Consider the following 24620-nt stretch of genomic DNA (forward strand, 5'->3'; position numbering starts at 1 on the left):
GCCCCAGATTTCATAGACCCTCCTCAAACCCTTTCCCTAAATCCCCCTTACCTGCTCCCCATATCCACTTTCCCTGTAGCCCCTCCCCATGTTTTCTCCCCATTCTCCTCTCCTCTCCTCTCCTCTCCTCTCCTCTCCTCTCCTCTCCTCTCCTCTCCTCTCCTCTCCTCTCCTCTCCTCTCCTCTCCTCTCCTCTCCTCTCCTCTCCTCTCCTCTCCTCTCCTCTCCTCTCCTCTCCTCTCCTCTCCTCTCCTCTCCTCTCCTCTCCTCTCCTCTCCTCTCCTCTCCTCTCCTCTCCTCTCCTCTCCTCTCCTCTCCTCTCCTCTCCCTCTCCCTTTTGCCCCCCGTCCTCCCGTCCGCCAGGGGGCGCCCCGCGCCTCCTGCCCCCGTCCTCCCGCCAGCCAGGGGGCGCTCGCTCCCTCCCCTTCCCGTCGTGCCCCGCGCGGTTGAGGCGGGAACGCGGTGGCCCAAGATGGCGGCGGCTCTGGCGGCGCGGAGCTGCCTCGAGCTGAGCGCGGCCGGCCGGGCCCCGCCGCGACTCCCTCAGGAGCTGCTCTTCGTGCCCCCCGGCATCGCCCCGCTCCCCGCCGGGCGCTACAGCGACAGCGCCGGCGGCTTCTGCTACCAAGAGAGCGCGCAGCTCGGGGCCGCCACCAGGAATCGCTGGGTGCGATGGTGAGTGCACGCCCCCGTCCGCCTTGCCTCGCCTAGAGCCTCCTCATCCACACCTCTCTCTTCTCACCCTTCTGAGATCCTCCTGCCTCGCAGATCCTCCTCATCCTCATCCCTGCCCTTCTCTCCCCTCTCAGACCCTCCTCATCCTGCCGTCTGTGTTCCCGCAGGAGCACGTCGGGGGACACGGTGGAGCTGGTGGAGGAGTCGCTGGACGTGAACCTGCTGAACAACGCCGTGCGGCTGCGGATCCAGGGCTGCCCGATCCTGCCGGGCGGCGTCCACCTGTGCGAGGTGCAGAGTCACCTGGTGGTGCTGCTGCTCACGGCGCAGACGGTGCACCGGCTGCTGCTCCCGCACCCCGCCCGCCTCTACCGCAGCGTGAGTGCCGGCAGTGCCGCTGTCACCGCAGGGAGGGGCTTGGTCACCCAAAATACAGCGGGAACAAGAAGGAAGTAGAGGTCTGGGGAATTTGTCCGTGTTTTGCTGAGGAACTGGCTGGTTGTCCAGCCTGTGTTATGTAGACTGTGGTGACAGTGGAGTTGAGCTGTTGCTCTGGTTTTACAGAGCCCTTCCTGGTTGGATTGTCCTTTTTTAACTCAACTGAGAAGGCTGCAGGCTGGTTTTGTCTGGGTTGGAATCTATATTTCACATGGCAGATGGATCCTAAGCAGAGTTTACATCACATTTACCATCTTTCTGTGGATTTGGGTTGGAACTGGATGGTTTTTAAGGTCTCTTCTGACTGAAACCATTGCAGGATTCTGTGATTCTCCCCATTTGCTCTGAATTTTCCTCTTGTGCCTGCTTCTTACCAGGATCCTCCCTCATCTTGGAGAGCTTCTCTCCTGCTTTAGAGCTCTGGAGAGTTTTCCCAAGGGGTAGCCCTGTGCTGTGGCAGAGCTGCTCTTCCAGGCATTTATCACTAGTGGTTTCCTCTCAGCTTATCCCAGAGATTTTTTTACTGGAAAAAACATTTTTATCAAGGCTGCAGTTTCCATTCCGTCAGTGTCTGGTGTTTTTGTTTTTTTTTTTCCTGTGCCTTAGATATGTGTGCTCAGGGTTTGATGTTTTATGGAATTCTCTAGGATCATGGAGTCCAGCCAATTCCCCAGCATTGCCAAGGCCACCCGTGTCCCCGGGCACCACATCCACACTGGATGGGAGCTCCACCACTATTCCAATGCCTGATAACCCCTTCCACGAAGGAATTTTCCCTGATATCCAACCTAAACCTCCCCTGGCACAACTTGAGGCTATTTTCTCATGTTTCCCCCAGGAGCTGATAACAGAGAGCCAAGTGCAGTCGGTGTTTACAGATATAAGCAAAATCCACATCAGGGATCCCTCCAACTACTATGTGATTCCCAGTGTGCCAGGGCTGGCTCCCAACTCCGTGGCCTCTGCAGCCTGGCTGAGCAGCGAGGGGGAGGCTCTCTTCGCCCTTCCCTCTGCCTCTGGAGGGATCTTTGTCCTTAAGCTGCCTCCTGCTGATGCTCCAGGTAAGGATTGGGCACTACAACCTCTCTCCCATCTTGGGATTTCACTTAATCTTCATTTTGGATTTTCCTTTTGTTTTTGAAGGAAGCGTTTCTGTCGTGGAGTTGAAGCAAAGCTCGGTGGTGCAGCGTTTCCTCACGGGCTGGATGCCGACTGCCATCAGGTGAATGCCTGGAGATGGATAAACAGAGCTAATTTTGGCTTTTAGATCCCCTCACCTGGAATTTTTAGCTCAAGTCGCACAGGCATCTTTAAATACTCCACCCAAAAAAGTTAACGAGGTCACAGAAGCTATCAGAATACGGAAGTTAGGAATGGAATGCTGGATTAGCAGGGTCCTGCTGATTCCGTGTGTCTGTGAATATGTTCTCTAGTAATTGGCCTCCCAGGATTTGCCCAGGATGTGGCTTGCAGCCAGCATGGATTAGGGATTACTCTGCCCTGGTGCTGAGGAGCCAGGCCTGTTCCTGACGAGCAGAGGCTACATGGGGATCACACAGATGCTCTGTGGTGGAACGGGATCATTAGGGTTGGGATTGTTAGGGAGGCTTAGAATGCACAGCTGAATCCTAGGATCTTTTTCTTGTAAGTGGGAGAGGGTCCCTTGATGCCCTGAGTGACTTTGACCATTGGGGGGTGTTTTCTGGGGACTGGCAGGATCCTTGCTAGGGGCTGCTTGGATCCTTTTTCACCTTCTGGATCCTTCACCTGTGTGCCAGGCTGGGGATGGGGAAGTGGGAATGTGCTTCAGTTCCACCAAAGCAAGTGAGGAACTGGATGGCACTGGTGTGGTGGAATCCTCCCGTGGATACTGAGACATTCCCTTCTTCTGATATCACCCACTGGTTTATTTGGATTTAAGCATAATGATGGAACTCCACGGCTTTGGATCTGTGTGTGTGCTGTGATTTTAGAATCATGAAATCCTCAAATGGTTTGAGTTGGAAGGGGCCTTGAAGCTCATCCAGTCCCACCCCCTGCCTATGTCAGGGGCACCTTCCACTGTCCAGGCTGGGTTTGGACATTTCCAGGGATGGAGAATTCTCTTTGAAGGTGTTGATATAAGCTCTGGTTTTCCAGAGGTGATGGCGGCCCCTCGGATGTGCCCGTCAGCCTCTCCGTGCACTGCCTGGATCACGACGCCTTCCTCTTCGCCCTCTGCCAGGACCATAAGCTCCGGATGTGGTCCTACAAGGTGAGCAGAACCTGGGCTTGGGGGAGCAAAATGAGGCCTAAGGAATCACGGGTGAGTGCTTGGCATGGATCTGTCTCCCACTAAACTCTGGCTGTGGCTTCTCCAGGCTGGGATTTGGGTCAATATGTGAGAATAGTCATGGTGTGTGTTTGTGAAGCAAGGGGTTTCCTGCCCGGCCTCATTCCTGGGATAACGGTTGTTTCCAGACCTACTGGAGCGTTTGGGAAGGCAGGCAGGAGCGCTTTGAGGACCAAGGAGCCATCCCAAATGGATTTTCTCCTGCTTTCAGCAGTAATGAAAGTGTCTTTGTCAACAAGAAGTTAATAAAAGCCTCTTGCTTCACATATTGAGTGCCGGAGCTAATGGAGCAGCACGGTGCTTTCACGGCTCAGCGGCACTGGAATGTGCCGTGGGAGGGAGAGGAAGGTTTATCCTACATGCCTGGGCTCTGGCAGCCCGTGGGATTGGTGGGAAGGGGGCCCAGGTGAGCTGGGAGAAGCAAAGGGGTAGTTCAGGTAAATGTATAGAGCCTTAATTAACATCTGCTGTGGAAAATTCTGGACAGATGTTGTCCGGAAGGGGAAGGAGAGGAGGGAGACGTGCAGTTTCTCAATCCAGAGTGTTTCCTAAGCCGCTGTCTGATGCCTTTGTTGTTTGCAGGATCAGATGTGCCTGATGGTGGCGGATCTGCTGGAATTCATGCCGGTCAGCAGGGACCTGCGGCTGGCGGCCGGCACCGGGCACCGCCTGCGCCTGGCCTTCTCCCAGTCCCTGGGGCTCTACCTGGGAGTCTACATGCACGCTCCCAAGAGAGGGCAGGTAGGGAGCCATGGGCTCTTCCTGTGGGAAGAGGAGTCATTCCTGTAGGACTTGGGTTTGGAAGGCAAGAAGTAGGGAAGTGTCCTGGTTTGAAGGACAGGTATCTGCCAATAAAGGCAGAAGATTCTCTTTGAAATGGGGAGTGTAAATCTCTTTCCTCCAAATTATTATGAAAATTTTGAATTTAAGGGGCTCTCACACAAAGATAGGGGAATTAGGAATAACAGTTCTTTACTAGGAAAATTAAAATAGAAGTATAGTATTACAAAAGAACAATCCTAAACCTGACAGAGTCAGAATACAACCTGACACCTTGTCAGTCACGGTGTTGGCAGCAGTCCCATTAAATGGTGGCTACAGTCCTCCTGCAGTGGCAGATGTGGTTCAGCTGAAGCAGTGCTCCTGTAGAAAGGTGCAGTTTTCCTCTGAAGGTCCAGGGATGATGTGGAAAAGTCCGGTGTTCCTCTGGAATCCAATGGAGAAATGGATAACTTGCTGTCCAAAATCTCAGTTTTCATCTATGTAGGAAGGGCTTGGCTCCTCCCTCTGGCTGGAGCATCTCCCATGGGATGATGTAATTTTATCAGTCATGCAGTGGGACTGAATGGGCCAGCAGCAGATGATATCTTCCTGGAGGAAGGATGGGTTGTGGAAAAGATAAAGATGATTGCCTCACCTTGTCTTAAAGATGGCCCATGAGCAGATGGTATGTGCCATGGAGATAAGGAATCACTGCCCCACCCGGCTTCAACAGATGGTGATAGAATACACATTTCTGGCCACATCAAACCAACACAGGAAGAGCTTCGCATGTGACCCTCTGGAGGGATCAGTGCTTTCAAAATAAGCATTTTTCCCCTGAAAGCATTGCAGGGTATGTGTGCCCCAGCCCTGGGAGTAGAATTCCCTGTGTGACTAAGCTGGTCCGTCACTTGTTTATCTCCTGCTCCAAAAGTGTGGATGTGCCGTGGGAAAAGGAAAGGTCCAAAAGGAGCTGAAATGCTGATGGTGTGTTTACAGCAGGCTCCTGGGAGCATGTGGATGCTCCTGTACCTTGGGGAGAGCTTTTTGTGGAGAATGATAAATTTAGCAGGAGGGGAACGACAGCACAAACCAGGCTCATCTGTTGGACAGCTTATCCCTTTCTCCAGAGAATTCCCACTCAGAACAAGAGTGTGTAACATGAGTCCTGCTGTCCCATGAGTACTCTGCTCTGGGAAGGATATGCAGAGCTGGGCCTGCAGCTGAGGAATTGGGGCTTTCCCACCTAGTCTCCTTTTCCCACATTTTGTGGTAATTGGCAGTGCTGGGTGTGGTGGTCTTACAGTTTTTCAGGTTTGGTGTTTGGAAAGACCTGGGAGTCCTTTGGGTCCAGGCTGAGCGGATGAGTGTCCTTGAGGAGAAGGGTGAAGCCAGGATGTCTGTGCAGAGGGTCCAGTTCTGTGCTTGGCTTACCCCTTTTGTTCTCTGGGTTCTGTTACTCACCAGGCAGGGAGATGTACTGGAATGATGGAAATCCCTGATATATGTTGGTTTAGTCCTTCAGGAAATGATTTATGAGGTGTGTTTGTAGTTTTGTGTCTTCCAGCTGGTGAGTACTGAGAGCAACCGCTACAGCCTTGACCATATCTCCTCCCTGTTCTCCTCACAGGTGAGAGCTGGCTCCTGGCCCCCAGGAGGGAGAGGCCTGGACTTTAGGATTTAAATCATAGACTCATGGAGTGGTTGGGCTGGAAGGAAAGTTCATCTTGTTCCAACCTCCTGCTGTGGGTGGGGACATCTACCACTAGACCAGGTTGCTCCAAGCCCTGTCCAGCCTGGCCTTGGACACTTTCAGGGATGGCATAGCCACAGCTTCTCTGGGCAACCTTGGCACCCTCACAGGGAGCAATTACTTCCCAATATCCCATCTGAATCTCCTCTTTTTCAGTTTAGAGCCATTCCCCTTGTCCCGTCAATCCAAACCCTTGTCCAAAGTCCCTCTCCATCTTTCATGTAGGTTTCCTTCGGGTACTGGAAGGGGCGATTCATTCCAAAGCCTTCTCTTTTCCAGGCTGAACTATTCCCAGAGCCTGTTAAATTCCACAAGGAATGTTTTGCTGTTGTTAAGTACCCACCTTTCTTTGCTGTACACTGATTTGGGGATGAGAAATGGGCTCTTTCCCTCTTTCCTAGGAGACTCTGGTTGACTTTGCCTTAACCTCAGCTGAAATCTGGGCACTGTGGCACAATGAGGAGAACCAAACTGTTCTGAAATACATCAACTTTGAGCAGTGAGTTTTGGGCATGGATCACTGGGATAACTGCAGGAAAACCCTGACAGAGCTCCTCGACTTAAGAGATTTATACTCAAGCTGCTGGAACATTAAAATGTAAAAATCCAGGCAGCAGGATTGCTGAAAGTGGAGTTCGAGCGTGGCAGAGGGAGCATTGTGCTTCCCCACAGCTCCTTCAAAACAACCAGGTGGTTTTTGCAGGAAAAAACATGTTTGGGAGAGATGGTGATGGGGAGGGATCATCCCTGAATATAAAGCTGAGAGAGTGCATTGGTACAGAGCTGGGGAGTTGAAAGTGGATGAAAAATGCTGTGAGTGTGCAAATTTTAGGAGAAGGTGGTACTGGTCAGTCTGGGATTTGCTTGTGAGCTTGTGGGATGGGGAAAATGTTGATTGAAGTGAGGGATTCCAACTTGTTCCATCAGTTGATGGCTAGGAATGGCATAGTTAACCTCTCCTGCCAAAATCTGTCCCTTGTCACTGCACAAACCTCCTGTTTCCACACCCAGGGGGCTGTTCTTGCTGATGAAAGCCACAGGTTTGGTTCAGGGGGATGTCAAGCTGATTCCAGGTTTGTTTCCTTCCAGGAATGTTGCAGGCCAGTGGAACCAGGTATTTGTGCAGCCACTCCCTGAGGAGGAGGTGACGGTCCGACAGGATCAGGACCCCAGGGTGAGCCAGCCATAGAACACCAAAATCTAACAAGGTCACTCAGGAGAGAAAACGGGAATAAGCAAAGTCAGGAGTGTGCAGGAAGCCATTTTTGATCCCAGGTTGGAGCAGGGTGTAGACAGAAACACAGATCCAGGGGATGACATCGAGAGTGAGAGGAAAGACCAGAAACAGCAGCTTAAATGTTCTCCTCATCCTTGAGCTTCCTTAAGTCATGATCTTTTTGCAGGAAATCTACTTGGAGTATCTCTTCATGCCGGGCCGGTTCACTAATGCAGCTATCCAGAAGGCATTGCAGGTAAGTGAGAGGGAATTATGGATGCTCTCTGTTCATCCTCTTCTGGCCCTTTAGATGTGAGGCAGCAGGATTCCTTGGAGCTCTTGCCAGGCATGTTTTCATGGGGTGTCCCTGGAGCGAGTTGGTGGCAGCTGGGCTGTGCTGCAGCCACAGTGTGCCCACAGCTGGAGGCACATCCCTTTTTATCTGGAATCCAGAAAGTTGGTTTTTTTCCCCTTGGATAGCACAGCAAGTTGCTGAGCTTGTTTTTCATTCCTGCTCATTTAGCCAGGAGAATGGAGACTCAGTGCCTTGTGGTGCTGGATATGTCATGGAATCATGGAATTACTAAGGTCGGAAAAGCTCTCTGAGATGGTAGAATCTGATGGTTCCATGGTTCCCTCCAGCGCTGTCAAGACCACTACTAACCCATGTCCCCAAGTGCCACATCACCTGGATCTTAAATCCCTTGAGGTTGGGTGGCTGCACACTGCCACACGTTCATGTATCCCAAATTTAGCATCCAGACCTTTCTTTTAACACTTCCATCCCACAAACTGGTGGCTGATCCTCTTGTGATCCTCAGTGCTGCTTGAACCCTTAGTGAGACTTCTATTTTGCCTTAAAATCCAAGTTTCCTGTGCTGCTTTGCAGATCTTTTCTCAAGGAACTGAGAGGCACATGGATCTGACATGGGATGAGTTAAGGAAAGAGGTCACCTTAGCTGTGGAAAACGAGGTGAGATGGATTTTCCTTCCAGGATATTGTTTTGTACATGGTGTTGTGATATTTTAGGTGCCAAGTGACCCCACGCCTTGGTTTATCCAGAGGGAATGATGTAACTTTTCAAAAAAGTACAAGTTTTCATCCTTCCTCCCTGGGGTTTCCTTTCCCTCTTGGGTTTTTGGAATCCTGCTTTTTCTGTTTCTTCTCCTTGTTTGCAGTTTGGTCACCCATCATACAGTGCCCAGACCACCACCATACAGAGTGGTTGCCCCTCATTTTGGAAGAGAATCCAAAATAGAAGGGTTATCTTCCAAATAATCCAAGTAACAATTATTAGGGGACCTACCTGAGAGATCCTTATGTTCTTTTTGTATGTGAATTTCCCTTGTTTCATCCTGTTCTTATTTCACTTGGCTCCTCCTGACTCCCTTGTTTTGCCCCCACCAGTTCCAGGGCAGTGTGACAGAATACGAGTGCTCCCCAGAGGAGTTTTGGCAGCTGCAGGTGGAATTCTGGTCCAAGTTCTATGCCTGCTGCCTGCAGTACCAGGAAGCTCTTTCCCGCCCCCTGGCCTTGCACGTGAACCCCTACAGCAGCATGGTGTGCCTGCTAAAGAAGGTGAGGCTGGGTGGTGGAGGGATTCCCTGAACAAGTTTCTCCAGAGGATTTGGGAAGCTCAAGGATTTTCTCTTCAACTTTCAGGGGTCCATGTCCTTCCTCGTGCCCTGCTCCTTGGTGGATCATCTCTATCTCCTCTCCAACGAGCACCTCCTGACTGAGGATGATGCTGCCATCTTTGAAGGTGAGAATAGGTAGAGTTTCTTTTTTCATCTCCTACCAGAGATGTGGGAGCTTCTATAGAGATCCCTTGAAGAGCTCCTGATCCACAGTTGCATGGAGATAGTTTTATTTTGGCTTTGCGGGGATACTTATTTTGTGGAACTTGCCATCATACTCACACCAACAATTAGAAAATAGTCAGGGCTGCCAGTAGAATCATGGAGTTGTTTGTGTTGGGTGAATTCTTCCCTGTGAGGCTGGGGATGCCTTGGAACAGGTGCCCACAGAAGCTGTGGCTGCCCAATCCTTGGAAGTGGGACAGGAAGTTCCAGGTTGGACAGGGTTTGGAGCAATCTGGGATAGTGGAAGGTGTCCCTGCCCATGCCAGGGAGTGGGACTGGGTGGGCTTTAAGGTCCATTGCAACCCAAACCATTCCAGGATTTATGAAATGTTTTCACACACATCAGCTGTGGAGAGGGGCTGTGCTGTTCCTTGTCTCCAGGAAGTGAATGCCAGAATATGGAAAATGTTTCATTAATATTGTCACCACAGTGCCCTCTGTGCTTTGCTGGCCCTGGAATGCTGTTTCACTAAGAAAAAGGCAATGGAAAATGTTACCTAAGCTCCACTTTTATGCTTGAGTGATTTTATATGTTTTTATAAAGCGGGATTGTCATCTGTTTTGGTTGAGTTTTTTGTGGAGCAGAGGGAAGGAGGCCTGGGTTGGATTAGGAAGCCCCAGCAATTCCTGCCCCAGCAGTTCCTGCCTTGGCTGTTTTGAACAGTCACAGTCTCAAAAAAAGAGATTTAATTTAAAATTTCACCCGTAAGGGATTGCAGAGCCAAGTTGAGCTATTTTCTCCAGGATGTATTTTTTTGCACTAATTATTTTATTTCAACCCGTGGCTGGAAAAGATCCTTGGAGGGAATTACTTTTTTTTTTAGTGTTGCATCATTTTTTTATTTTCCGAATAGCAATGCCCAAATCTTTCCCTTATCAACTCCTGAGCTTTAATTTATCCTCATTGGTATTGGGGAAAGTTTGGCACAGGGAACTGGGACCAGTCTGCTGTTACTGGTGATAGGAGCTGTACTAACTGGCTTTTGCATGGTCTTCCCACCTTCCCCTGGAAATCTCTTGGAAAATATACAGTTAGATTCTTTCATTGCAGATTTGGAGATGTCTCGTGATGTTGTCTGTCTTGTCCAGTGCCTTCGCCTGATCGGAGAATCAATTTCCATGGAAATGGCATTCATCATGGAAATGGCTTGCTTCCGCCTCCAGCCTCCAGAAAAGGCTGCAGAGCAGATCCTGGAGGACTTGATAGCTAATGACACGTAAGGAGATGTGTTTTCCAGAAGCTTCTCAGCATGGCTGAGCTGGGATTGTCCCGAGCCGTCCTTGTTTGACATCCAAGGGCATTTGAGATGTGTGGGCTCCTTGCCCTGTGCTGCAGGAGGCTTTTCCAGGGATGGGGACCGTGGTTTGGTGTTGTGAGCAGGGTCTTCTATCCATCCTAGTGGGCAGAAGAGGGACAAATTCCTGTTAGATGTGGAAAGAGGTGTGTGGAGGTGTAGGGAGAGGTCAGAGCCTTGTTCAAACCTTGTCGTCCTGTGTGGTTCCTGTTTGGTTCCTGTGCTAACCCTTTCCTTGTGGAATGCCAACTATCTGGCTGTTATTTCCTGGTAGCCCGAGGGAGTGGAATAAATAGACTGGTCACTGCAGGCGCTGAAATAAATCTCACAAGCTAGCCAAGGATTCCAGTTAGGAATGCCCAGGCTGATCAGACACTGATCATCACTGGGAGTGAGAGGGAGCCCTCTTCAGTTGGAACCTCAGGTTGCCGTTCATGATGATGAGGATCTTTTGGATTTTGCAGGGAAAATGTGATGGAGGATATCCACAGCAAACTGCAGGAGATCAGGAACCCCATCCACGCCATTGGATTGCTCATCCGAGAGATGGACTACGAGACAGACGCTGACATGGAAAGAGGTGAAAGCCCTTCACCAGCTTCTGGGACACGCTGGGAAGTGTCCTTACCCCGGGAATTGTTCCAGCTGTGCGGCTCCTGCCTCACTGGGTTGTTTTCCCTGCAGCCCCTCGCCTGGCGCTGCGCATGAGCCTGTCCCAGCTGTTCGGCAGCAGCACCGCGGCGCACGTGGTGTGCGGGGGGGTGGCCAAGATCTGCACCGTGCGCTTCCTCCTCTGCCGGGACCTGCTCATCCTGCAGCAGCTGCTGCTGCGCCTCGGAGATCCCGTGAGTACAGCCCCCGGTGCTGCTGCCGCGCTCCTGGGGTTTGGAAGTCCTGTGGCGTTCTGCTGGTGGTGCAGGGCGGAGCTCTGTCTTCCCACAAGGCTGTTGGAATAGCCCGAGGCTTGGGCAGGTCCTGCTCTCTCCTCCAGCTGCTTTTGTCTTCCTAAGCAAAGCAGTCTAATTCCCTTTGTTCCTCGATGAACATCCAGGAAGCAGGAAGCCAAGCTGTATTTGTGGGAGGAGGGCATGGATTCCAGCCTCCTGTGTGAATCAGCACACATGCAGCTCTCCCAGCTGTCACCTGTCCCTCTCCCAGCACCGGTGGCGGCTCCATTCTCTGGCAGCACACTCCAGGGCTGCAGTTTCAGCCCCTTGTAAGCTGCTCCAGCCAGAGCAAACAGCCCCCACCATGTTAGCTGTGTTTGGACTGGTCTGGGTCTGTCCCATCAGGTCTGAGGCCACATGAAGCATGGTGCTGCTGCTTTGGATGGACACAAGTTCCCAGACAAGGACAGCCTTGTTTAAACCAATACTATTTACTTAGAAATAGCCAGGAGTTTCCTGGTTGAAAATAAATCCCTTTTTCCTGGATAAGGTTGTCCTGGTAGCATTTAAGGTGCATTGTAAGGTGCCCTCTGGAGCTGGGCACTTCCAGACCGTAAGGCATGTGAGCTGCTGCTTTCCCACCTTGACATACCTTTATCCTTCAAAAGCTCGGATTGTTTCATCTCCTGTGATTCATGCTCTTTGCTGGAGCTTATGGAGACCCTGAGGTTATCTCTGCAGCAAAGCCATGGTTTCAGTGTCAGGGACAGCAATCCCTTTGCTTTGGGTTGGAAGGAACCTTAAAGACTCTTTAATTCCAAGCCCCTGACCCAGTCAGGGGCATTTTCCACTAGGCCAAGTTTCTCCAAGCACCTTCCAATCTGGCTTTGAACACTTCCAGAGGTGAGGCAAGAGTCCTGTGGGTTCCCTGGGAAGGCTGAGTTCCTGCCAGGCTGTTGAACACCTTGATGATCACAGAAGGGACAACATAAACCTCTCTGGTTGCCCTTGTCCTGCTGTTGCTCCAAGCTCTGTGCTTTCCTTGCAGATGGTTTTGGGAGGGGGACAGCTCTTCCAGTCCCAGCAGGACTTGCTGCACCGCACCTCTCCCCTGCTGCTGTCCTACTTCCTGATCCGGTGGGCAAGCCAGTGCCTGGCCTCCGACGTCCCTGTGGACACACTGTAAGTCTCTACCTGGCCTGGCTTTGATGCCTCCTTAATCCACCTGAAATGCCCTTCCTGGTATGGAAAGCAGGTGGTTGCTGTGGGAGTATCACTCCAGGAGCACTGGGGAGGGTTTTTTCTCCTTCCATGTTCAGAGCTGACTCTGTCTTGTGCTAAATCTGCCCTGCGAGGCCTTGCTGTTCTGTGCTCCGTGGGAGTTGAACAATGAGCACAATTAAAGCGAGAGGCGTTTTGTTGTCTCTTCACTGATGGCTCCTTTCTTCCCTAGGGAATCTAATCTGCAGCATCTCTCTGTGTTGGAGTTAGCAGACACCACGGCTCTGACACCACACAAACTGGGTAAGGTGTCCACGGATCATCAACTCTCCCTTTCTGTTATTTAAGCCTGTCTCTGCCACCTGAGGGAAGTGCTTTACGAAGGGAGCTAATGGACTGTGTGGTTGAATGACCCTGATTTAAGTGGGGATGTTTGTCAGACTGCCCACAAAAAAAAAAAAAAAAAAAAAAAAAAAAAGAAACAAGACAACAACAAAGAATCTTGGAGGGTTGAACTTGGATTTTACTCTCAGCTTGGGAAGGATGGGAATGCCTCAGTCAGCCAAAAATTTTTCATTCTAGCCTTGGCAGCATCAGCCAAATTTACCCCTCATGTACTTTACTGTGGCTGTAGTAGCTCAGGCAGGTCTGTCACAGAATCCTGGAATGGCTTGGGTTGGAAGGACCTTACAGCTCACCCAGTTCCACGCCCTGCAATGACAAGAACACCTTTCACTAGCTGGGGATGCTCAGAGCAACCTCCTCCATCCAACCTGTCCTGCTCTCCTTCCTTTACCCTACAGCAACCAAGAGCAGCGGCTCAGGAAAGCATGAAAATGGAGAAGTACTTGCTCAAAATGTCTTTGAAAATGTGGAAATATCTCCCCAAAACATTGCAGCTGATATTTGGTTCATATTTTTAAAGTTTTGCTGTGAGGATGTAACTTCTGGGTTAGTTTTTTATTGGGAGTATATAAGGCAGCTTAATTAGGGTAGTGTGGGCCTTGAAGTGGTTCCAGAGGGAGGAGGTGAACAGGGCTGGGAAGGAAACATGCAGGTAAGAGCTTGCTGTGACTAGTCAGCACTTGGAGGCTGAGGTACTTCAGGGGGAGCTGGGGAAATCTGGGACAAACAGGCAGCAGTACCACGTGTGAGCTGGGAAGGAGTTCCTCTACTTTCTGACATCGGTGATCCTGAGAGCCCAAGCTCTCCCTGATGGAGAGTCTGGTGCAGAAGGCAGCTGGAAATGTCAGGGAAGTTGAAAACGTCCTTTGTGTGTGCTGGTGTAGTGGGTTATTTCTTGGCTGGCTCATGAGGAAAGTCCTGTTTGGCCACTGTTCTTTGGGGAAAAAAATGTGAAGCATAGGGAAGGAGGTGGCAGCTCAGGAGAGGCGTCGGGAACAGTCAGTAAGGGGGGATTTTTGGGGTGCTGGAATGAGGAGGGAGGGAGTGGAACAGCCAGCTCAGCACTCCTTCAGCCCTGTTGTGTTGGAAAGCTGCTGCTAGGCTGGGAACAACAAGTGGAGAGAGAGCAGAGCCCTTTTTTTGTGTGTTTTAATTGAGCTGTGGTTAATAAACACTGCAGGATGGGGCACTTTGATCTCCTGCTGCTCCCTCTGACTTAACCAGACGGCAGGAGAAATCCAAAACCAACAAGTTGGAGTGTGGAACGTGCTTTTGGTTTGCCCTGACTTAATCTGTGCTGTTTGGGCTGATGAGCACAGGACAGGGTGGAAAACCTGGGATCTCTGCTGCAGGCTCTATACTCACTGTTCCTTTAATTTGTACTTTTAGTGTCCGGCCCTCAAACAATCGTGGAGCTCTTCTTTCAGGAAGTGGCCAGAAAACACATCATATCCCGACTCTTCCTGCAACCAAACACCTCTTTGGCTGAGACAAGTTTGAACTGGCCCCACCTTATCACCTCAATAGTGGCTGATTTTCTGCCTCTCCTGTATCCTTGGCTGTGAATCCATTGCCACTGAGCCTCCTGCCGTTCCAAAATTAATTTTCCAACCCCAAATTTCCAAGACAAGTCTCGTGAAGGAGTGAGGTTGTTGGCATTAATGGGATTTGTGGGTATTTAAGATTTCACAGATTTCATCCTGTTTAGGTGCACGATAAAGGATTTGAGTTCTTGACTTTAAGCCCCTGAGCTCTCATTACTTGACTTGGAGGGGTGGGATGCTGGGGGATTTGGAAGGGTAACAGGAGTTGGGGATTAGATGTACTAGTATTTTGTTCAAATAAGGATAAATCTTATTACAGAATAATGATTTGTATAAAGAGCAGCTTAATCTTCTCTCCTTTCCCCCCACAAACGGAGCATGAGAGGCGTGTTGGCTTCCAGACTAGTTCTCCAAGCTCTCCAGACTGGATTCTCCTGTGTTCCTTAACCTCTGCTTAGATGGCCCAGCAATCCCAGCTTCCTCTTCCCAGAATGCCTGATGGGGAGCTGTCAGTACACCCAGCTCCAGGTGAGTGCATCGTGCCAGCCCTCTCACATGTGCTGGAAAACTCCCCAAAGCGTCATCTTTCCAAGTGCTGGAGTTCTGCTTTCCCCTAGTCATGAAATCCTGAAATGGTTTCGGTTGGAAGGGACTTCAGAGAGACATTCAGTTCCATCCCCTGCCATGGACAGGGATACTGTCCACTATCCCAAGTTGCTCCAAGCCTTGTCCAAACTGGCCTTGGATATTGCCAGGGGTGGGGCAGCCACAGCTTCTTTGGGCAACCTCTGACAGGGCCTCAGCACCTTCACAGGGAAGAATTTCTTTCCAATATCCAATGTAAATTTCCCCTGTTTTAGTTTAAAACCACCATGTCTAAGCACTGCTCTCTGAGGTGAGACAATGCCCACAGAGTGTTTGATGGGGAGTGATTTAAGGTCGTGAAATCCCAGAACAGTTTGGGTTGGAAAGGACCTTAGAGCTCATCTCATTCTACTCCCCTGCCATGGGGGAATCATCTCCTGCATTTTCTCTTTCATCTGTTTTCAAGAGCATCCAGATACTCAGGTTTGTGCTATTCCCTTTCCATGGAGGAGTTTATTCTCCCAGGGCTTGTCTGACCACGTGATGCCACACTCCTGAAACATCTTTGCAGAGCCTGTTTAAATATCCCAGCAATCCTAGAGCTTGTGGTGTGCCCACAGCCTTTCCTGTACCACCTTTGCCCATGGGACCATGGGTTCAAGAAGGATATCTTCAGCCCAGAAAAGGCTCATCTATTTCTTAAATGTTCTTATTAGAAAAAACAGTGTGAGAAAGACTTGCATCATTCCATCTCAGGCTGCTCCTGGCGTCCCATTAGCAGGGATGGTGAACTCCTGATTTCCAGGGGTTTTAGACTGCTGTATTTCAGATCATTGTTCCTCCACATCTCTCCCTGTGCTCTTGGCAGCTGGAGTTGCTTGTGCTCGAGTTCTGACCTGCACAATTCTGTGTCTGCAGATCCACGTGATGCTTTATCCCTGTCTGGGCATTCCTGGAGGCACCAGGGCCAGGCAGGCTGTTAGTGATGACCTGTTTTTCAGCAGAAGCTTTTATCCTCCCAGCCCCTTGTATCTGGGGGCTGAATTGCTTCCTTTTGTGTTGCTGCTGAGAAGAACTGAGAGAAGAATTTCAATTCTTCAGAGCTTTTGAGCCAGGAAATGCCAAGATTGGAGCAGCATCTTCTCCCTCCTGGCATATGTGCAGGCTTTGAATCTCCTCGCATTTCTTTCACCTCGCTGGTGTCTCCTTCAGGCTTTTATCTCTACAGAGCCCAGCTCCTCCTCCTCCCCACTGCCTTCTGCTCCTCTCCCTGATCCCAGTCAGTCACGGAAACTTGGATTAAGTGCCATGACCCCAGGGAGATAACAGCAGCTTTGCTGTGAGCACGGTGACCCAAGCTGTAGGGGTACAGGAAGCTCCTTGCAAAGAGCAGGCAGGCACAGGGACGGTCTGGTGACAAAGCAGAGGCCTGGGACACGGGCCAAACGTCTCTGTGTTGCTCATTGTGTGTGACAGGCTGGAGCAGGATTTATCCCTTGTAGCTGCTAATCCAGGCAGTGAATCCAGGCTCCGGATGCGTCACAACGTGGTTTTGGGAGGACTCGTGGCCAGGGAAGGTGAGGCAGGAGGTGCTGATAGTTTGTGCACCTGTAGAGGTGACTTGACTTCCAAATCCTGGTTTTTCCTCCCAGTTCCTGCTGAGTCTCACGGCCCTGCTAGCAGGACATGGCTCTTCCTCCAAGGATGACGAGGATGCTCTGCTGGCACAGGCCCAGGCTGGGTCATCACACTTTATCTGTGCCCTCAGTGCCATCCCTCCCACACACTGTAATTCATGGGCTTCCTTGGCTGCTGGCCCTCTCCCACACAGGTGTTCCCTTCTAGCACCTGCCTTGCCCATTGTACTGCAGCCTTCGCTCTGCCCTCCACGTCCTGTCCACATTTCCCCTGCAGCTTTCTCCAGCAGGATGTAGAAAGAATCCTGTCTTATTTTTGGGCATGTTGGGAGCTGTTTCTGAGATGGTTCCTACAGGCACTGGAACTCTTTGGAGCATTTTTTTTTCCCAGAATCATGTGGGGGATACTTCCCCCTTACAGGGCTGGAGCAGCTCTGCTTTGGAGAGCTGACAGAGCTGGGGATGTTCAGCGTGGAGAAGTGCCTAAACGAGCTCCAAGATAGCTGGAGAGGGGCTTTGGACAAGAATCTAGACTGACAGGATGGGAGAATGGCATCATACTGAGAGAAGGCAGGGCTAGATGGGATATTGGGAAGACATTCTTCCTTGTAGGGGTGCTGAGGCCCTGGCACAGGTTACCCAGAGAAGCCATGGCTGCCTCATCCCTGGAAGGGTCCAGTACCAGGCTGGACCAGGCTTGGAGCAGTCTAGTCTAGTGGAAGATGTCCTTGCCTTTCACAGGGGCTTGGGTCTGGATGGGCTTAAGGGGTCCCTTCCAACCCAAACCATTCCAGGATTTCATGATCAGTGCATCCAGGGGATTTTGTAGCTGGAAAGACCAGCCCTTGAGCTGGAGAAGCAGGATTTGTCTGAGCACAGTAGCTAAAGGGGCCACCAAAAACTTGCTGGTCCTGGGTGCCTGCTGATCACAAGTGAGCACTGACCTGAATCCAAACTCCCATTCCTTCTCTCCTGTAGGAATACATCCGACTGCTGCAGCCATGGTGCCACGTGAATATGGGCTCCTGCTGCTTCATGATGGGCCGGTGCTACCTTGTCATGGGTGAAGGGCACAAGGTGAGGCCTTCCCTCATCTCCTTCCTGGGGACTGGGATCTTTTCCCTTGGGGGGGGGGAGGTGCACAGGAAACATCCCTCCCAGGCTCTGCCTCCTTTTGGAAAAGATGGGATGGGAGCAGCATGGAGCAATCTCCTCTTATGAAGATCTCACAAGCTTGGTACAGGCAGTATTGTCCCCTCACCTGTACAGCAGGTGGATCAGTCACCTGGGGGGACAGCGAGCTGATTCCAGGTCTGCTTCCAGGCTTTGGATTGCTTCTGCCAAGCTGCCTCTGAGGTGGGAAGAGAGGAGTTCCTGGACAGGCTGATCCAGCCTGAGGAGGGCGAGGTGGTCTCCACACCACGCCTTCAGTACTACAACAAGGTATGGTCCTGAGCAGGTAAACTGGCACCAAGTCCTTCCACACTCAAGAGGGAATTCCTGCTCAATCCCTGGCTTTGGGGGAAGTGACTTGAGCCTCAGCTTTTGGAATGTGGAACATCTGTACTTTCTTTACTTTGTCTGTGGGTAATGACAAGCTGAGTATATGAAATTTAGGTACTTTCCACCTATTGGTTTCCTAACAGCCAAGGACTTTGTTATCCAGCAGAAAAAGGCAGGATGAGATCCAGCTGCTGGAAGCAGAAGCCAGACATGTCCAGGCTCGATGTAAGATGCTGCCTAAGGCAAAGGTTACTAAGCTCTGAGGCAAATTAAAATGAATAGGTTTAAATTGAGATAGGATCTTCCTTCTGCATAATGGTGTGGTTCAGGTAGGCTGCAAGCCTGGAGCTGGGCTCTTGGGGAGGGATTCCCTGGATTTAGAATGCAGAAAACTAAACATTAATGCTGAAATGCTTCAAAAATCCTTCATGCAGAGAGGTGGATCCTCCAGAGAAGCCATAATCTGGTCCTGTTGTGCTGGGATTTCATCCAGATCCCTGCAATTTATGCAAATATTCCCTTTTGAAGTCTAATCCCTTAAAAATCTTTAGGGGCAGGAACAGCTCCTAAAAAAACCCAACAAAAAACCCTCCTGCCAGCTCTCTAGTGGACTATTCTCCTCCCCCAGGTCCTTCGCTTGTTGGAGATGCTGGGTTTGCCGGAGCTGGTCATCGAGCTGGCCACCCTGGCCATCATGGAATCAGCAGATGACTGGAGAAGCCAGGTGCAGCCACTGTTTCTTCAGGAGCCTCGTCCACAGGAATTTATTGCTGGTTTTATAACTGATTTGTGCTATTTTCAGGCTACTTTGAGGACCTGCATCTTCAAACATCACTTGGATTTGGGGCACAATAGCGAAGCCTACGTAGCCTTAACACAAAATCCAGATCCAGGCAGGTAGGTGACAGGCTCATGCCTTTGTTGGAGGTCCATGGCCCCATTTTTCCATGAAACTGAAAGGAAAATGACACTTTAGGGGAGGACATGACTGCTGTGTTAAGTTAATGTGTAGAGGTGAGTTTAAAAATCAGAGTTCATTTTTGGATGTTCACCTGGGATTGGCACCCTCTCAAAAAAGGAAAATGGGAGGGAAAAAAACCAGGGAAGAGACTGAAGGATCATGTGTAGCATTCTTTGTTTAAAATCTGTAGGAGCCAAGTTGATTTTGTTTAATAAATAAAAGATGTAGTATTGAGTTTTCAGTTTGGAAAGGTTTAAGTTGGTTCTAAGCCAGGAAAAAACCTGCAGAGCTTATCCGGAAGAAGGAGCTTGTCACGAAGCAGTTGTTTGTGGCTTAGATCCTGGGTTTGTTCCTGCTCCTGGGTTTATTCCTGCTCCTCCAAAGGGTTGTGCTTCCCTCTGCAGGCAGCTGGACTGCCTACGCCAGCTAGTGGTGGTTCTCTGCGAGCGATCCCAGCTCCAGGACCTGGTGGAATTCCCTTATGTGAACCTGCACAATGAGGTAATCCCATGCTGAGATCACACCTTGAGGGGGCACAACCCTCCCTTCAAAGGGATTATGGACCCACTGGAGCCTCTGTGTGCTGCAGGTTGTTGGGATCATTGAATCTCACGCTCGGGCCGTGGATCTGATGACTCACAACTACTACGAGCTGCTCTATGCCTTCCATGTGTACCGGCACAACTACCGGAAAGGTAAAGCTTGGGATGGCACCTTGTACCTGCCCACCCTCCTGGGACACCCTTTCCCTGCCCCTGCCAGGTATGAGGCCTCTCCAGGCTGTTGGCTGATGCACTTTTGCCTGTTCTCAGCTGGAACAGTGATGTTTGAGTACGGCATGCGGCTGGGCAGGGAGGTGCGGACGCTCCGAGGGCTCCAGAAACAGGGAAATTGTTTCCTGGCTGCCATTAACTGCCTGCGGTTGATCCGCCCAGAATACGCCTGGATAGTGCAGCCAGCCTCTGGAGCCGTGGTAAGAATGCTGAGCTTCCTGAAAAGGAGCTTCTAAAACCCCTTCTGATGGGAGCAGAGACATTGGACTTCTTAATCTGCCACTCGTGGCCAACTGTCTTGCCCTGCACATCGACCCTCTCCATGGTCCTTGTGCCATTCCCTTTTTTCAGGGTGGGGGGAAGCAGGACAACTTTTGTGAGTATATCACCATGTGTTGAAGACAGCAAATATTTTGCAGAGTGTGAACAGCTGGACTACAAGTCCAGAGAAGAGTTAGTGTAACAGGGGTTATGTTTCAAATCCCAGTCAGGACTCAGGGAGGTGGTGGCTGCAGCCACCTGATCCTGATGTTCCTGATAGCCAGGGATAAAGTAACCTGAGTTCCCAAGGGACTGCACAGCTTTCCTGGTCCAAATCAAGGCTTGGAATGGAGAGCTCTTGTTAGGATTTGTCCTATCAGTGATTTATCATTCAGAAACCTCTTCAGAAATCCTCTTTCTGCTTTTTCCTGCAAGTACGAGCGCCCAGGAGCGTCCCCGAAGAGGAGCCACGATGGAGAGTGCATGGCTGTTCCCAGTAAGTGCCCAGTCCTGGTCCTTCTCATGCCTCTGGAGTTTCCACAGCCTCCCTGCAGCTCCCATGTGGGCTGGGAGATGACTCAGGGCAACTCCTGCCACCACCACATCAATAATTCGTGGTATTTTAAGGTCACTAATTCTCCCAGTGTCTCCCAGATGCAACACACCACCACTGTTTCCCAAGGAGTACAGCAATTTCCCCAAGGGAACAGCTGTTTCCCGAGCTCCTAACAGCTTGATGCCTTGACAGCACTTTTTTTCAATGGAAGAAACTTGTAATTTAAAACAAAAACGTTTTTGAGGCAATTTCTAGTTGTTCAAGGCTGCCCTTGGAAATCCTTTCAGGAATAAGCTCTGCCTGTTTCTATCACAGCCCAGGATGTGGGATCAGGTTATCCTCAGTGTTCCAGGAGGAAAATTTAAGGTCAGGTATTTTTAAACCTGCTTTTTCTGAAGAGAGGTTTTTGGTTTGTGGAGTTTTTTTTTTTTGTGTGTGTGCCTGGCAGGCAAAGCAGCAGCTGTTCCCAAGTATTATCTAACATCTGGAGAAGGAGGAGCAGGAGGATGGTATCAAGGACATAAGCACAGTCAAGGGAACAGGGAAGAGTCAGCAAATCCTGATCATTCCTTTGGTGCTTTTTGGGGTTTGGCTGCTTGGAGCAGCCTGAGATAGTGGAAGGTGTCCCTGCCCATGGAAGTGGATGAGTTTTAAGATCCCTTCCAGCCCATACCATTCCATGATTCCATTACATTCTGCACAGTGCCCAAAGAGCCCTTTTTGAACTGCTGAGAGCCCAGTATGCATCTTTTGCAGCCACTCGGCAGATTGAGATCCTGGAGCTGGAGGATTTGGAGAGGGAATGTCTGCTGGCGCGGATCCGACTGACCCTGGTGGAACGCGACGTGTCAGCAGCAGCTGTGGCAGGTGAGGGGGGTTCAGCCACTCTGTCCTGTCCCAGAGGCAAACCCAGATCAGCCAGGGACCATCAAGTTCCCATCCCTGCCGTGAAATCCAGCCACTGACTTCAGCAGGTTCTGAGATGCGCATCAGGAGAATCAGTTTTCCACCTTTTTTTGTCTTTTTCAAGCTCTGGTGGTCTGCAGTGTGTGGTGGGATGAGCTAAGGAAATCATGGAAGCATAGAATTATTAAGGTTGGAAAAGACCTCCAAGATCATCAAATCCAACCTTTTAAATTGATGAATGATTTATTCTCCTGGACAATCCTGCTTCATGGAATGGTGTTAAAAAGTTGTGAAAGTTTTTCCTTTCTGGGAATCAGGAAGGTATAGCTCTCCCACCTGGAGTCTTTTTGTATCTGGTACGAGTTACACAACATGTCCACCTCTTTCCCCTCTAAATGTCAGGAGGAGGTGACTTCCCAGCACAGGATTGCAGGGAAAGGATGGAACAGCTGCTTTGAGGGCAGAGTGGTGACGCAGGGAGCCGAGTGCTACAGTTTCTGTGCTGGCAGAGCTGATGCATTGTTTGCTTGGATACAGACCTGTGATGAGGCTGTTCCCTGCCTAACCTCAATGATCTTGGGGATCTTTTTCCAGCCTTAACAATTCAGTGATTCCAAACAGCAGCAGCATTTGCCTATCATGTATTGCTGTGTCCCTCTCCAGTTCCTCTTCAGCCTGTGCCCCATCAGGAACAGCTCTGTGGGTCACAGCTGTTCTGTCCAGTCCCTTCAGGAATAGCTCCTGGGCTCATGGAATGCTCCAGAGGCCAGGAGAGCCTCCAGCCACAGATTGAGGAGTACTGCTGCAGGGTGTTGGAGGCTGTTGGCGCCCTGCTGCTGCCTCGCTCAGAGAGTAACACAGGGCGAGGCCCTGGGGAGCCCTGGGGTGTTACTTGAGGAGGCTTTACCTGCTCTCCCTCCCCTTCAGGCAACTCCACACCCGAGGAAACAGTGTCCCTGCTGGTCCGGGCCGGGCTCTTCGACTCAGCCATCACCCTGTGCCAAACCTTCAAGCTGCCCTTGACGCCCATCTTTGAGGGCCTGACCTTCAAGTACGTCTGGGTGCCCTCCCACCTCAGAGGATGCAGGGCTGGGGGGATACAGGGCCTTGGGCATGGAACCTTGCCCAAGGGCCTTCTTTCCCTGCCAGTCCAGCTGGCTTGTTCATCGGGAATAGTCCTGCAAGGGGTGCCTTTCATGCCAGTGGGAAGGGGCTGGGCTCTGGAGGGACTCACCTTCCCATGGCTTTTGGTCGTGCAGGTGCATCAAGCTCCAGCTGGGAGGGGAGGCAGCACAGGCAAAAGCCTGGGACTGGCTGGCAGCCAACCAACTCTCAGCCCTAGTCACCACCAAGGAGTCCAGGTAGGTTTATCTCCCAGCTTGGGAGGAGGATCTGGAGACAGGATCCAGAGTGTGAATCCAGAGGGTCACGAGTCCTTAAAACCCCTAAAAGCCAGAGCTGTGGGCACAGTATGAGGGGAGAGCTGTGTTTCCACCCTGTCCCCACATCACCTGGAGCACACCATGGCCTCAGAGACGGGACAGGAGCTGCTGGCATGTGTTCCATGGGGAATTGTTTCCTCGCAGTGCCACAGATGAAGCCTGGAGGCTGCTGTCATCCTACTTGGAGCGTTACCCATCCCAGAACAGCCTGTACCATCGCTGTGTCATCAACAAGCTCCTGGCACACGGGATACCTCTGCCCAACTGGCTCATTAACAGCTACAAGGTGAGAACAGCGAGACAGCTGTCCCCAAAAACCCCGAAATTCCAGCTGTCCCAGAGCTGCCTGATCCCCTTCATTCCAATGGACACCTGCCAGGTGCTCCGTGCCCAGTACCAAGGCTCAGAGCAGGTTCTCTCAGTGTGGTCCCAGTCCTGATCACATTGCCTGGCTGAGTTTCCCTCTTTCTGGCAGGAAGTGGATGCTGCCGAGCTGCTGCGCCTGTACCTGAACTACGATCTGCTGGAGGAGGCCGTGGATTTGGTCTTGGAGTATGTGGACGCTGTGCTGGGCAAAGGGCACCAGTATTTTGGGATTGAGGTGAGCTCACCCGCTGTTGGGACGTGGCAGGATGTTCCTTGGGGGACATGATGTGAGGGTTCCTGTCCATTCCAGGTCCCTCTGTCCCCAGCGTCCCCCACGATGTGGCTTCCCTACACTGCCATTGACCAGCTGCTGCAGGCACTGCGGGAGAGCAGCGCCAGCGAGAACAGCGTCGTGGTGGGTACCCAGCTCCCAAACACCAGGATGGGGGGATGGGTGGGATGGGTGGTGGGACAGGGTAGGATCCCTCCTGACTCCTGCCTCTCCCAGCTCTATGAGAAGCTGAACGACAGGATGGAGCACTACCAGCAGAAGGTCAGCGTGGCCACCATGGAGCGCCTGTACTGCCAGCCCTAGTCCAGGTGACATCCCCAGGAGTGTCACTGTCCCTGCCCGTGGTGCTGGTTTTATCCATTGTTTTTCCATAAGATCCGGTTCAGGGAGGTGGAGTGTCAATGGGTGCATCTCCTCATTGTCCCTTTTGTGGGCAGTGGGTGAACAACAGAGCTGGGGTGTGTGGCCATGACACTCCCTTGATATCTGCCTCCTCCAGACATGGAACTGTTGGGAATTTCTTTTATTTATTGGTATGTTTTTGGATCAACTTTAATAAAATGGAAGTGTTATTTGAGGTGTGCATAAGGATGTGGTGGGAAAAGCAGGGACTGTGATGCTCCTCTCCAGGGATATCACCATACCAACCCTTGCCCTAGGGTTGGGATGAAGCTGTAGGGCCCTGGGGAAGGATGGGGCTATATCTCCAGTGGCTGTAGCTCAAGGGAGCTTCAAGGTTAGGGGATATAGGGGCTATAGCCCCCAGGAAGAACTGTAGGATTGTGCTATAGGGTAGCACGGCAGCACAACACAGGGCTCTTGGATGGGGTGGGGCCCTAGGATCAAGGGGCAGGACCGTGTTATAAGGCAGGACAGAGCCGCTCGTCCTCTGGCTCGTCCCCATCCATCGGGAGCGCGCGCGTTTTGCGGAGCCCCCGCCCCCTATG

At 51.2% G+C, this 24620-nt stretch overlaps 1 protein-coding gene across 1 annotated transcript; it reads left to right on the top strand.

The window, feature by feature from the left end:
- Positions 1–343: 343 nt before the first annotated feature.
- Positions 344–24250, top strand: NUP160 (nucleoporin 160). The gene is made up of 35 exons (XM_056494148.1): positions 344–675; positions 843–1053; positions 1952–2174; positions 2257–2335; positions 3253–3367; positions 4028–4186; positions 5760–5837; positions 6362–6459; positions 7050–7134; positions 7364–7432; positions 8066–8149; positions 8585–8755; positions 8840–8939; positions 10091–10256; positions 10799–10914; positions 11019–11179; positions 12270–12403; positions 12675–12745; positions 14237–14396; positions 14850–14919; positions 17592–17690; positions 17937–18056; positions 18745–18840; positions 18919–19013; positions 19482–19578; positions 19667–19772; positions 19890–20050; positions 20547–20607; positions 21424–21534; positions 22501–22624; positions 22833–22934; positions 23160–23301; positions 23491–23616; positions 23692–23796; positions 23890–24250. Exons 1-35 carry the CDS (start codon positions 473–475, stop codon positions 23974–23976), a joined length of 4185 nt encoding a protein of 1394 aa, XP_056350123.1. The 5' UTR covers positions 344–472; the 3' UTR covers positions 23977–24250.
- The last annotated feature ends 370 nt before the right edge of the window (positions 24251–24620 follow it).

The sequence above is a fragment of the Oenanthe melanoleuca genome, chromosome 5 (assembly GCF_029582105.1).
Source record: "Oenanthe melanoleuca isolate GR-GAL-2019-014 chromosome 5, OMel1.0, whole genome shotgun sequence".
In the NCBI taxonomy this organism is placed as follows: domain Eukaryota; kingdom Metazoa; phylum Chordata; class Aves; order Passeriformes; family Muscicapidae; genus Oenanthe; species Oenanthe melanoleuca.